General features: G+C 39.8%; 1 protein-coding gene across 5 annotated transcripts in view; it reads right to left on the bottom strand.

Moving 5' to 3' along the window:
- Positions 1 to 6: 6 nt before the first annotated feature.
- LOC109968994 (muscleblind-like protein 1) overlaps positions 7 to 14,513 on the bottom strand; it is an 83,124-nt gene continuing 68,617 nt past the window's right edge. For 2 of the 5 annotated variants that reach the window (XM_020615609.1, XM_020615608.1), the window contains exons 4-11: positions 12,216 to 12,425; positions 9,127 to 9,366; positions 7,654 to 7,707; positions 6,665 to 6,815; positions 5,279 to 5,314; positions 4,366 to 4,457; positions 3,971 to 4,044; positions 7 to 2,935 (exon numbers count right to left, since the gene is read on the bottom strand). In XM_020615609.1, the coding sequence (XP_020471265.1) occupies positions 3,988 to 4,044; positions 4,366 to 4,457; positions 5,279 to 5,314; positions 6,665 to 6,815; positions 7,654 to 7,707; positions 9,127 to 9,366; positions 12,216 to 12,425 (840 nt within the window). In that variant the 3' untranslated portion in view covers positions 7 to 2,935; positions 3,971 to 3,987. The remainder of the gene's footprint in view (positions 2,936 to 3,970; positions 4,045 to 4,365; positions 4,458 to 5,278; positions 5,315 to 6,664; positions 6,816 to 7,653; positions 7,708 to 9,126; positions 9,367 to 12,215; positions 12,426 to 14,513) is intronic. The other 3 variants (XM_020615610.1, XM_020615612.1, XM_020615613.1) reach the window with 3 other exon arrangements.

Here is a 14,513-nt window from a genome sequence, read left to right as displayed (position 1 = left end):
TACACAAACATAAAGAACATACTTATAGCTATGGTGTTTGTGTTGCATGTATTTTAACTCTCCACGTGGTGAAACTTTAGTGAGTATATTCTCAGGAATCTTTTTTATATAAACCACTATTCTATTTTTGTATTTTTAGTATATATTTTATTCCATTACATTGATAGAATATTGTATATTGTAAATACATCTTTCTGTGTAACATGTTTTCTTATTCAATATTACTGTGTTGTGATTTTTTTTTATGGTATACGTATTTCCTTTAACATGCATTCCCCACTGAGTACAGCAAAGAGACAGGACGTGTTGTGATTGGTTGGGCCTGGGAGGGCGTGGCCATGACACACAGACCTGTCAGAACAGGCGGGTTAGGGGACCAGACAAACCCAGTCAGGCTCTTACGCTGGAGGGCGGTGAGCCCCTCCTCCGGAAGGTTACCTGGCAAACTACAAGCTGCTGACAAAAATGAAGAGCGACGCTTGGCCTTTTCTGAAAGGGGTAGGAAAGTGAGAACTCAGTGCCCTTTTGATGCAAGCAATTTTGTTCAGCCTTTCATAAGTTTTTTTTATTTTTATTTTTATTTTTTTGTTATCCTAGCAAAATTCCTTGTCATTATAGACATTTTTTTTATTCAAAATAAGATCTCAATATACATGATTCTCTCTTTTTTGACTATGTACAGAAGTGCAAAAAAGTCTACCTTTATCACCTTCATCGCCTTGAGATTCCCCACCCTGCCCTTGTTGTTTGCAGCTGGCTGAGTAAGAGATGAGCACGCAGACTCTGTCCCTACTCGTCACGTTCACCTGACCCCGCCGGCAACACCCCTAAAATATGCAGCTTGTTTTCCAACATGGCCCGATTTCCAGGGAGAGTAAAAATATTAAAACAATAGTTACTTTTTGAAATGGATACAGTAGAAAATAACACTTTTACTCTAAACATCTAAGAACTAGGTTTTTACAATAGTCTTTTTTTTTCTTATATGACTAGTTACAAACCTTACAATCATTAAAATATTACTCGATTATCGGCAACGGTTGCCACAGCGACAACTTAGCCTTTCTGTTCTATTATTTCATCACTTTTAGATACTCATATAAAACATCTTTGTTCAAAGAACACAAAAAGACTAGAGAAATGAACAATATGCATACAGTTCAACAATATGCATAACGTAGAAAATATTGAGTTTACAACCATAATCATACTAAAATTAACATGACATGGAATTTCAGGAAACTGTGCATGAGGATCACACAAATACACACCTTTATATTCGTTATAAGAAGTCAAATGAGCAAAACTAAAAATCTGAACTAATATCAAAGTGTTATCCAAACAAAAAAAAGAAAAACACTCCTCATCTAAAAAAAAACCACAAGAAGGTTAAGGAAACACTGACAAAATCAAGTGACAGTTACATAGTGCTCTGTGTGTGTTAATATGGCGTGGATTAGGCAACTGGATGATGTAAAATGGCATGTTGCATTGTGCTGATACGGTGGTACATTCTAAGGCTTTGGATGAGTAATACAATCGTTTATATTCTTGCCACTTTCCCTGTACTATCCACCAATTATTACGCCTGAAGAACACCCAAAACACAGTAACAACAAAGAGTTCTAGAGATCTACTCTAAACACCCAACCCCTCTTTGGGCTTGCTTATGTGGCCCATGCATTTTTAAAATCTAGCCTCACTAGTCTACCCACAATATCTAGTAACAGTAACACAAAAAGACTTTGGCCGACTATCTGAAAAAAGGTCTCAAGTAGATGTTTGAAACGAATATTCTTAAATATGTCAGACTATATGTACACTGCACTCAATCTACTTTTGCATCCTGCCTGAAAATATGCACAACCATACAAAAGAAAAACAAATCAGGCCATACAGATTACATTTCCATTACCAGTTGCACCATAGATTTTGACTTCTGTCGCACAGCAGTTTGGATGCCAACTGATTGCCCTGTAGTTTCAAAGCTATTCAAAAAAAAGAAAAACTCATCTTGATCATGGGGAGAGTCTTTGGTCTCTCACACAGAGCAAGACCGAGCATACAACTCATCTGAACTCATCTGAGATCTGTGATGCTAAGGAGAAGACGAGAGTTAAGCAGGCAATCTGGGGAGGGGGATCTAATCAGCAGTGGTGCTACAGGTAATGACAGGTCACGACAACGGACACTACATGCAATCCAAGAGAGAAAACAGAGACGCGTTAAAGGGAATTATCGAGTTTATCACTTTGTAACACTGCTTAAATATCATTCATATATTTTGAGATGTATGGCACTTTACAGGGACACCTGCAAGGTTAAAGACATGTGCTTAAGAGATAGAAAGGTAGGCTACAAAGGTTTGAAAGACACCTCACAGACATTCAGTTGCTTTTTTTGCCTCTGAGTGCACTCATGTCATTTCCCTTATCACTGGTTTAACTAAATAAAATCATAAAGAAAATCACTGTGCATGCATATGTCGTTCAGTCAGGTTCTTTTTTCTCTCACTTCAACTGAAATGCACCTTTGTGTAAACAAATGAACACATTTAGGTCAAAGACCAACAGCCAATGAACAAACAAACAACGTTAAGTTATGTTTCTTGGTCAAGGGACGTACCACTCCAGTCGACGACTGCTCCACACATTTACTTCTCGTTAACATTCAAAGTGTGTCCGGTGAATAAAGGTAAGTTGCCTCTACAGAACGAAAGGCAGTCTGTGATGCAAATGATGTTCTTGTCTGTTGTGTAATAATAGAGTGCATGAAGTACACATGAAAACAATCCTAACAAACTGTGCCTCCTATGTTAACATGCAGATTTATTCCAAACCGGTTCACATTTGGTTCCCCATTTTGCTCTTGATGTTACAGGCGTGAAGGCTGACCATCGATCTTGGACTTGACACTCCGCACGCTCCAGTTCCATCTGGAGAGAGGTTCACAAAACACCAGTGAATTAGACATGAATGACAAGGACAAGTTAGCTTAGTTGAGATTCTTGTGTTTCTTGTTGTTTGTTGTCCAATATAAAGGTAATCCTTTGAAACACCAGGCAGGTTTTGAACAATGATTGTTTTGTCACATAATTATGATGTAACACAACAAAACAGTTAGTTTCTATGTGTTAATTAGATGATATCTGTGAGAATGAACTGAGGACTTTGTAATTCTACATTACACACCAGTACAGAACAGTTTTCTTCCAAACACAATTTATGAGACACTTACTCCTGCACTTTCAAATCAAAAGTGTAGAATCTGTGGCTGTAATCAACTACACATCTATTTCGTATTTGCCAAGTCATACATCGAACACACTGAGCATCGAACCTGAAACAAAGCACTGATGATGCACGAGCCAGTGTCCAGGTCATAGTTGGCAAAAAGGAAATGAATGAATGTCTGGTGGTGAATTCAACCCTATTACTCATTTTGGAAAATCTCCTTGTTGCAGTTTCCCAGATTCCCAGAAGTTGTTGCATCCAACTAAGAACACATCTGCTCACAAAACCAAAGCCTGCCATTTTTATAATTTGGTTTTCATATTGATTAAACAAACAACGTTAATGAGTGAGCTATAGAGTCGGAAGACTTTTGTAATTTACCTCTAGAAATAGCCAAGCTAACTGTTAACCTCTGCTTCTATTTGTAAAGCTAAGCTAAGCTAAGCTAACTAAGTACAGGCTGTATCTTCGCATTTAACCTACAGACATAAAGGTGGTAATAATATTTTCTTATAATTATAGGCAAGAAAATGAAAAGGCATATTTCCAAAAATGTCAGGTGCTTTTTTTTTTTAGTTCTATATGGATAGTAAAGTTCACAAACAAAGGTAACTGTTTTAACAATCAACTCTGTCAGCTGTACAAATGCAGCTGTCGTAACTTCTTTCCACAACAGTTTTCCAGCTGTTAGGGGCAGCAATGCAGTGTGAGATGTTGGAAAGAAGTGCAGTACATACTGTTCAGACTGAGCCTCCTACATCTGGGTCACATACTTGTGACTAGTCAGATGATCTGCAGATATTATTGGAATCTGATTGAGCGGGGAAAGGAGAGAAAACAGGGAGAAAGGCAAAGATAAACAAGGACAGGGAGAGACAGGCACATTAGTTGTAATGAGGACAAACAGTACTTCACACTAGACTAATAATAAAGATAAGCATTGTAATTATCAAAATAATCACTGTATCAAATGCTTTGAACAGCTTGGAAAGATCAGAGACGAGCCTCATGCGCTCATGCTTTTTTCATTAAGAGGTACACTGGGATAAGATATAAAAAAAAAATCTAACTGAAAAGTCAGAGCTGATACCAGAAGTAAAAGAGAGTGAGAGGAGGCAGGAGAGGAGCAAACCTGATTGGCTGTTGCAGTTGCAAAGGGAACACTTGTGGCAGATGTGGTGGCTGCAGACACAGTGGCTGGAGTAGCACCGTGCATCATGGGTACTTGGAGGGAAAGATCACACAGGCAGTTGAACCAGAGCAGATTTAAAGCCATTTGTGTTAACACTTCATTTCTACATCTGTCTATAAAATGCTGATAAACATGAGAACATTTGGTGATAGTTTTAAGTAGATCCAAATCAAATAATTTTTTTCTGTGATATTTACTGTTGTTTCTCACAAGTACTCCACCAATTTGAGTTAGGAGACAGCGACAGGCGTGTTGTTGAGAAAGAAAATTAAACAGCAGCATAGAATAAACCCAAATTTGAAGAGCAAAATATACATTCAGATGGCAGTATGTTTTTCTGCATCCATACTGAACTGGACAGTCAACTGGCCTTACCGCCATAAAAATTGAATAACACTAATACTACAAATAATGCAAAACTGTAACATACAATTACTGTTACTAGACCCACTAACTTCTCATGTTTATACGGCATGTATTTCCAGACAGTACACTGAGGTGCTCTGCAGGTTAGAGAGCCTGGGATGGTGGTGTAATGAAGCAGGGGTCAGAGGGAATTTGAACTGCAACAAGCATTAGGTGACAGAGCAAAAGAGGGGGCATTCCATAGCATATACAGTAGAAGTACTGCAGACAGTAATACAATATATAACTTCCTAATTGAAATGACACAGTTAAATTCAAATCAAAATCAGTCACACTGGCGACTGCACTTAAAAGAGATTACATATGTCATTTTGAGTTAAAGTCTAAAATCACAGAATGGAGAACATGCTCACATGTGGTGAGTTTGATGAAACACGAGTGACTAAAATGGGCTCAAAGATAATCAGTAAGGAAAGCTGGCACCTACCAACACTTGTTGCAGGTGTCATGCACAATATCGAGCCTGCCCATCATGCATTGCAACAGGGAGTGGAGTGAATAGGGAGGAGAAAAAAAACAAACAAAAAAAACATTACAAGTGTTATAAAGTCAGACTCAAATGGATTAAACCTGGATGTGAACAAACTGGGCTCTGAATATGCTTTGAAACAATATTTGTTATTAATAATTACACATAGTAATCAGTCATTTGCACACATCAAAGTTGCTGCAACCACACATACTACATGGCAAAAGACACAGATACGTCTATATAAACACACCTGTCCAGTCCCACTTTACTGTTCAACTCCTCCATTAAACAGAAGAGCAAATTAAACACTAGCAGTGGGCCCATCTTTCTGTCAGCGGTGTAGAAGCTGTTTGCACAGCAGCAGTTTTGAATGACCTGCTTTCAAAATCCTCAAAACACGTTGCAGTGACCTGACAGTCCAACGTGTGGGATGTATGAGGATCTGAGTATTCAAATCTCTCACTGGAGAGAATTGATGGCAGTCTATTCTTAGGCTGTCAGATGAGAATATGGGACGTTGTAAGATGACTACGCAGTGGCCAGACCAGAGTGGTTCCAATAAGCTGCCTGTATATGTGTGTGTACTGCATATACACACATACTGTTGTATGTGTGTATAGGGTGTTCCCGTGAGTTTGATCTGCTGAATAAAATATATTTCTCTAAACTGTCACATTACTGTCCAGCTGCCAAAATGCAGATTAAGAAAAAAAGTTGATAAAAACGTGGTTTGTCTGGTTCACCTTGTGTCGCAAAGCTTACTGTGCCTCAAAGCCTATTGAGGCCCCAGGTTTTGCCTGTCAGGGTGCCATGAATTACTACTAAAACATATGACCCCTTCTGCAGTGTTCTGGAGATAGGTCATGATTTACTGTAGATTATGTGAAATTATATGCTCTTAAAATGAGGCCAAAAATAAATCATTACTCAAGGACAAGGCACTAAAAGACAGTAGTGCTGATACAAGGATTGATATATAGTACAATTAAAGATGCAAACACATTATTGTTTTTAGGTCTTTTTTCATGAATCATTAATAATACTGATAGGAACAGAATATAGAGTAGACCATCAATAGTATTGTAGATACCAGGACCAATTTTTACATTGATATAGACCTACTAAATATCTATATATGCAGAAAGGTAACGGTCTCAGCTATGGCCATGCTGCACATACATGTGCAATTAAATCCATGCAAGTTTCTCCATCCTTTCACTAATTGCCACTGTAGATGCCATTCACTGCTGATGCCAAAACATAATCAGCGCTGTGTGTTTGAGAACCAAAAGCAATGGGAAAACTGCCACAAACATGTGTTAAAGAAGGCTCAGGCCTTACCTGATGGTATGAAGGCAGCCTGCTGCTGAAACTGCATGTTGGCCAGGGCCTGTTGGTATTGGAATACGCCAGCATTGAACATAGTGGTGGCACCATTGGCTTTTTCAAGTGCAGGTCTCTTTGGTAAAGGAGGCAAGACGGAGGGGAGCCCCTGAAGAGGGGACGACACAAAAATAAAGGAATGGGAGGTGAGGGAAATCAAAGGATGGTAGCAGTGACATTCAGGACAGAGAGAGGGAAGAATTTCATTAGAAGATAAAGTTCCCCTTCCAAACTGGTCTTACAAACACTGGCAAGCAAGCAGTGGACTAGCTGTCCAAGCAAGACAGGACAGCAGTGCTAGCTGACAAAATGTGACATCTATCTTGCTAGTGAAAACAACAACAACAACAAAAACAATCCTCAGTGCAATCTCATCACCCTTTTGATTTCGATGAGTACAATACAAAAACTAGCTATTTTGCACACTAAGACATAACTGGACCTTTCTGTGCAAAGACCTGCTGTATAATGGCAGCTATAATACAAGTTCTTTCATTGGTTGTTGGACCATCGACAGAAACGATGTAGTTAGGGAAAGCTGCACTGCCAGCTCCATGATAATAGTACACTATAAGCCATGTTAAGACTATCATGACACCTCTTCAACAATTACACATGCAATATGGCAAGTGACAAAATCATGCAAAGACTACCATACGTCATTAGATAATCACTTGAGGTGATGAACTGACCACTGAGAGTAGATGGTTGCTGATATAAGTCCTTTTCTCTTTTGGACCCTGATGTTTTGAATTAATATTCAAATGTTTTTTTTTTTCTTTTCTCTGAATATTTTATGCTTAAAAAACTATTGGCTGTGATCAGTTCACCACCCCCATTGCTTCCTCTGTTCAGATCATTAAATACCTACTCTGTTTTAAAACTACAAATGTACATCTATTACACCACAGCTACATGCCAAGCTAAAAGGTGAAAGGTCATAGTACCAGGTCAAAAGTTGCGTCGAGGGGTCGCTTCAGTGATTTGACAGTTGACTGAGTCTTAATTAGCAGGCAGCGAGCACATGATGGCAATGGGCCAATGGGGTTCAAGCGCATTAACATAAACCAGCAAGCAGAGGTGCATCATGGGGGCAGCAGTGCAGTGTGGGTTGGTGAGAAAAAACAAACAAAAAACAAACAAACAAATAAAAAACAAATCATTGGAATGCAATATACAACAATAACAAGACTAAGACATGCACATTAATGGCTGTAGGGTTACTGAAAGGAATTATAGCCACTGACACAATTTACTGTCAGAAGAAAATTCTGTTTCACAAACTATCACCTGGAGCTTAAAGGTGTTCTGGTCCAGAAAAGAGGATTAGCCTGTTGACCTGATTTGTTACATTCAAATGAAAGGAAATCCTATAGATTACTATATAAAATGCACTAAGAATTAAAAAGTGATGTACAAATGGGAGAGGCGAGAAGAGGCAGATAATTAATCAATAAAGTATTTAAAAGATAAGGCTGGTGATTTCCTTTTCTCCACATCATCCAATGCAGCAGTGTGGCTGCACTGGCTTGTTTTTAAGTTTGCCAACAACATCTGAGGTCTATGCCACAAACGAATAAGCTAAAGTAGGCTCTGGATTCACATACATTAGAGTGAGTACACGAAATTTCATTGTTGGTTTTGGCTCCTGCTTTGCAGAAAACAAAACCAACAAACAGTCATCGGCCTTATCATTTAAACCTGGTCTTAATTGTTATTTTAAATGTCATGAAAGCTAAATAAGATTCACGAAGTAATCTAGTTACCACATTTAATGAAAGAGAAAAGTGGTTAAAAAGGAGAGATGGTACCATCACTATACTACTATTCAGTTGCGGAGGCCTAATCATATTATGCATAATTTGGTTTTATGGAACAATTTAAATGGAAAATGGTTAACTGAATTCAACCTTGCACTACTTTCTGGATTCCCTATATCACCTACAGTACTTGGCTGAGTTATTGTGTATGCATTTACTGCATTGCAGAAACAAGGCTGAAGTAAACAGGGTTAGCTGATTCTGCAAAAAATGTATATAACCATTGACTGAATAACAGCAAAATATGCAACCAACAAAGCAGCGAAACAAGGAGGCAGCAACACATAGTAGCCTAATCTCTACAGCCTGCTGCTAATAAAGCACACACTGACTCTATCTTCTTAGCACATACTGAATCAGGGCTGAAGACAGCAGGAACAGTGGTGACTGGAATGTGTGCTGGGAGCTTGAGTAAAAGCACAGGGCAGAAGATGTTGACTGGAAATGACAGTAAACCTGAACCTGAACATCAGCATTAGATGTGCTTACTGGTCATCGCATGAGAAATCAAATCTGGCTTGTCCTCAATTTTTAGTTCTCTATTCTAGGGTCCTTAGCTCAAGTCCTTCTTGGTGGTGTGATCTGCGGACAGATACCTACCATGGCTGCAGCAGCCGCAGCCTGGTTGACTTGGTGCTGGGCGGCTTTGATCTTGGCCTGTAGGTGAGCCGGAGGGTGAAAGTACTTGCACTTCTCCCTCGAGCAGCGCCCTTTAATGTAGTCCATACACACAGTGACTGTGTTGTCGTTGGTGTCAATCATAGTGCTGTCTGCAGGGTGGGCAAAGCGACAGTCGTTCTCCCCACGTGTACAGTTACCCCGCTGGTATTCCCGACATACCTGGGGCACAAACACACATTTTTCTTTTATCTTGTTTGCATGACATTCAGAATGTATATACGCATACAAGCACACAAACATCAGACCCACGCACACATTATGAAATTAATGTTCACTTTACTTCATGAAGTGATCAATCTGTTTGGTCCTTTCAGTACTTGACAATCACTTTACCAGACAGAGCTAACCAATCTTAAAGACAGGTGCGGCCATTACAGCTGATTGATAAGCAGAGCAGACCATAACCAGCGTTTACAGACTCATCGATCACACAGCATTTATCCATTATTCAAATGAGCTGTTGAGCTGTTGTTGCTGTTGTTGTTCTTCCTGAGACAGACAGAAGGGGGCAGCATCTGCATGAACAGTTGGAAAAGTGATTGCCTCAGCCTGAAAGCAGGGGCTCAATGAGGCTCATGGGAAATATGAGGCTGCTCACACTCAAGGGAGGCTGCAGCTTACGCAATCACCAACCCACACATAGTAACACACACACACACACACACACACACACACACACACACACACACACACACGGTGGGCTCACATATAAATTATGAGGCAGCTTTTTTTTTGCCCCAGAATTTAATGTTGACAATTAAAGATTTGTGCAATAACTCAAAATCTGAGCAAACTGAGCCACCACTGACTCTGTCCTGTCCTACTCTAAATGAAATGTAATTTCATGGTACGTTGTATCGATCTATTAGTGATTGTGATAGAGCAAGCCATTTACCAAATGTCTGTTTGCCAGCCACACTGTCTGAACGCATTAAGGACTTGGTTTGTGGGTGGTGGACCAGACAAAAGGCCACCGGTGCCATTACCTAAAAACCAACCCTGCTCTGCCTCCTGTCGTGACAGCTCATCATCCACAATCACCAATTTGTGTGAGCAATTTGTGTGGGATTCTCTCTCTTCTTTCTCTTATGTACCTCTCTCGCTCGCTCACACATTCACATATGAATCAACACCTACACATGCACACTCACCCACATTAATTCCCCACCACTGCCGCCATCACCATTGCTGCTACTGGTCTTATTTAAAAAAAAAAAAATACTGCCTTGTTGTCAGGCAGATGTTGGAGAGGCAGGTGAGGGAGGGAGGGAGGTAGGGAGGGAGGAAACAAGGGAGAGAAAGGAAAATGTAAGAGTGGTTGAATAAGAACAGAGAGGTGGGGATTGAGGAGACAATCTTTGGGGATCAAGTGAGGGCGGCTGGTGTAGAAAAAAAAATTTGAGCAAGAAGGGAAAAGTGAGTGGAAGTAATCCGATATTCTCTGGACCAGGTATGTTTCTCCTAAATGTGGCTAATCGTGCATCAGAGAGAGCTAACCCAGTCAAAGTGCTTAGTTGGACAAACAAATAAAGGGCCTGTTAATCATATTTCTGTCCCCATGGTAACTGTCCCTCTGGGCCATTTACATCACCATGGTTGCAGGTAAGCACCATATGATTTCCTGCATGCTGAGGTGCAGTGGTATAGCTCCGAATGATAGAGACAGAGTGACTGCTGGAAAATATTTCTCAGGAAAACAATCTGGAGGATTGGCTTCTAAAATAGGAATTTCTGTCAGCCTCAAGGAACATATCTACAGACTGGTATGTGTTTCAGTCCCCGGAATTCCAGCTATGTTTATTTTGAATGACACACACTATAAACTAAAATATGGCTAGCCCTTTTGTTGAAGATATTTTTAGCAAAACTGGTTCATGATAAATTAGGCTAGCTTATAAATTCTCCCAGTCAAAAAGCTTCACCAGTACACACAGGCTACAGGCAACATTGACCACTGAAGGAAAAGGAGCAGGCTCTACATATTCTTCCCGTTAACAGTGACACCTGGCCTCCAATTATCCTCAACTTCTTCTCACCGGCCATGACTCCTCTAGGGAATTCAATCGCCAATCTCTCTTTTGTTGGCGTTATCTTTGTCTGCTTGCCCCAACCACTCTCCCAATGGTGTCAACAGGTCCACAGATTGATTTCCTGTCTCCCCCTCCATCTGCTCTTCCTGTCATTGACCCATTCCCTCGTTCTGCATGTTGTCCACTCGCTCATCAGGCCTAGAGACTTCCTCAGCCTCACCCCCGTTAATTACCCTGCTACCCAACATTACACTTTAAATGTAACCTTCCTGACGTTCTCTGACGCCTCCTGCCTGCCTCCAACGATTTCCCCATTATTCCGCTTGCGAGTGTTTCCCGGTTGGGGCTACATAATAGATGAGATTGACTTAGTGTCCACTTAATGATTATCTGAACACAGCCAGAGGAGTGGCACTCATCAGGTTATAAATGACTGATTAATTTCATAGAAGAAGCAAAGATTTTTTTGAAAATTACTCACTGATACAATGTAACAGAACTTGTGTCAAACAGGTTGTCTGCTGCCTGTCGACAGGATGCAACACTGACAGCGGTAATGTTTGTGGAGACATACTCTCATCAGGGCCTTTCTCTTTGCTTAAGTCTGGGTAAAGGCTATATTATGGTAATGGGATGCAGTTACTGTAAAAGAAACTGTGTACAAGATGCATAATTAAAGTCTACAAACAAAAACTGGTGAGGCAAGACTTTCCAACCCATTTCCTAAATATTCAAATAGGCACAGCCTGCATTTCAAAGCCCAATCTGTTTGCATAACTGGGAAAAAGATCTTCACCGGGTACAGTGTTTCCTCGGGTTTTGTTAATCAATCTTTTAATTTGTGACAGATATGAAAGTGACAAAATAATTATGCAAATCCTCTCATCTGTGCGATCTGTGGTGTGCATTTGTGTTTGCCTGGTTATATTTTTCCCACTTATCCCTGTACATGTGTGGGCAAATGTGTGTGTTTCTCACCTCCAGTCTGTCTGTCCTCATGAGTTTCTGTGCAGCAGCAGCAGGTACAGGAACACTGGGGTTGCTAGTGACCAGTACAGGGGCACTGGGCAAGATGTCAGCAGGCATCAGGCCGGGTGACACGGGACCAAGATAGGGGTTAAATGCAGCGGCTGCTGCTGCTGCGGCATTGGCATTGGTTGCAAGGCTGGGTGTGACTGAGAACATGGGCTGTGGACACATGCAAAATGAGAGAGTTGGTCAACAATGGGCAAAATCATCCCAATAAGATTTCTATGTATAAAAATGTTAAATATCTACAAATAGGTAATATGAAATCCTTCCTCATTCCTACTCAAATTATAGGTTGTGTATGTGGAAGGAAATAAGGTGGCCAAATACTGTGGATAATTAATGGACTTATGCCTGAGAAAGAGGAAAAACTATCTTTCTGGGTGGCTGCTTGTGTGTAGATCAGTCAGTCATCAGTTATAATGATAAGGGACTGTGTGTGCATGTAACAGGGGAGAGGGGATACACTGTACAACAACGTATGTGTTGTACTGGAACACTCCCCGCTACAGCTCCCTCCAGCGGTCTCCCTCTCAGAGATTACAAGTTTTCCCTGCACATTTCTGACTTCAGACCCAGTCTGAGAATTGTCTCATGAGCCCCTGCCAACTCCACATGGTGAGTAATAGAGCAGGAGCAGCAGCAGCAGCCAGGGCTGGACAGCTACATTCCTCCCAAAACCTCCCTGCTGCTGTGGGATAACGCTGAAAATCACAAATAATGACATGGGATTTCTAATTACCAGTGCTGCCCTCTGGTATGTCTGAAGAATTACCTGCTTTCACAGGATACTCTGGAAAAGTAGATAATATCAATTTAGGATATTCACAGTTCAGTGTTGGGGCGAGATAAGTATGATGTCATTGAAAAGACTCACAGTCATAAGGTCTTAACTATGCAATGATGTCAACCTGCAAAATGCTTTTGGCCTTGCTAGTGGCCTTTTCTGGAATGTCTCTGCGCTTAACATTGAATCACTTCCAGTAACAGTGACAATGCAGATTTTTCCTACTGAATAAATCTTAACTGCAGTGATTTCCAAAAAGCTGTTAAACTGATTACATGTACAAATAAGCATGCCTCTTCTAAGCAATATGTATCATCCATCCATCCATTTTCTATATCGTTTAGTCCCAATATGTATCACAGTAGTGATATTATATGTGTGTTAATCTTTCTCACACAATGGTATATAACTGTCATTAGATACAAAGTCTCCAAAATATCTAAGTATAATATATTTCATAACCATAAAACAGTTACAATGTCCTTTGAGTGGATGAAAATCTAAATATCTAGGAACTACAAAGCTAAACTAGAAAATTACATTTTCAGAAGAAAATGCATATGGATGCTGAGTGCTTAAAGATCATCCTGAAAATGCTGAATATTTTGACACCTGAATGCTTTTGCTAGCTGAAAGTATGCTGAAGTTGGAATTTCCCCATTCATTTGAATGGGGCAAGATTTTTAAAATAAAGCTAAATATTTCAAAAGTATGAAGTTTAGAAAACTTCTGAAGAGGAACATGAATGTCCTTGAAGAGCTGAACATTTTGATAGCTGAAAGTAGAATTTTCCCATTCATTTGAATGGAGCAAGACTTTCAAAATAAATCTAAATATTTCAAGAGAATGAAGCTTAGAAAAATTCTGAAGAGAACCATGAATGCCCTTGAACAGCTGAACATTTTGATACCTGAAATAGCTGAAAGTGTGCTCAAGAATAATTTTCTCATTCATTTGAATAGAGCAAGACTTTCAAAATAAATCTAAATATTTTAAGAGTATGAAGTTTAGAAAAATTCTGAAGAGAACCATGAATGTCCTTGCAGAGCTGAACATTTTGATACCTGAAATAGCTGAAAGTGTGCTGAAGAGTAATTTTCCCATTCATTTGAATGGGGCAAGATTTTCAAAATAAAGCTAAATATTTCTACACAGCTGTGTTTGGAAAACATATTTTACAAGTCAACATTTGGGCTTTTTAGTATGAATCTCTTCTGTTGGAAAAAAACAAACTTTATGACTGGCAGGTGGTAAGCTTTCATAAATGATTTCTTTGTGTCAATTTTGTGTCCTCCACAGTAAGAAATTGGTTAATTTAGTTCATGTGAAGGCACCAGCCTGAACATATTAATGCAGCTTGTGCACTGCTGCCTCAGCATCCACACAGTTAATATAGGCTGGTTTTGTTTAGAATAAACCTACAACTTTGCCCCCAAAATCTATTTTCATAATGTGTTGAA

This window comes from Monopterus albus, unplaced genomic scaffold (assembly GCF_001952655.1).
Source record: "Monopterus albus unplaced genomic scaffold, M_albus_1.0 scaffold167.1, whole genome shotgun sequence".
Classification (NCBI taxonomy): Eukaryota; Metazoa; Chordata; class Actinopteri; order Synbranchiformes; family Synbranchidae; genus Monopterus; species Monopterus albus.
Note: the sequence above shows the minus strand (reverse complement) of the source record. Positions and strands in the feature narration are given on the sequence as shown.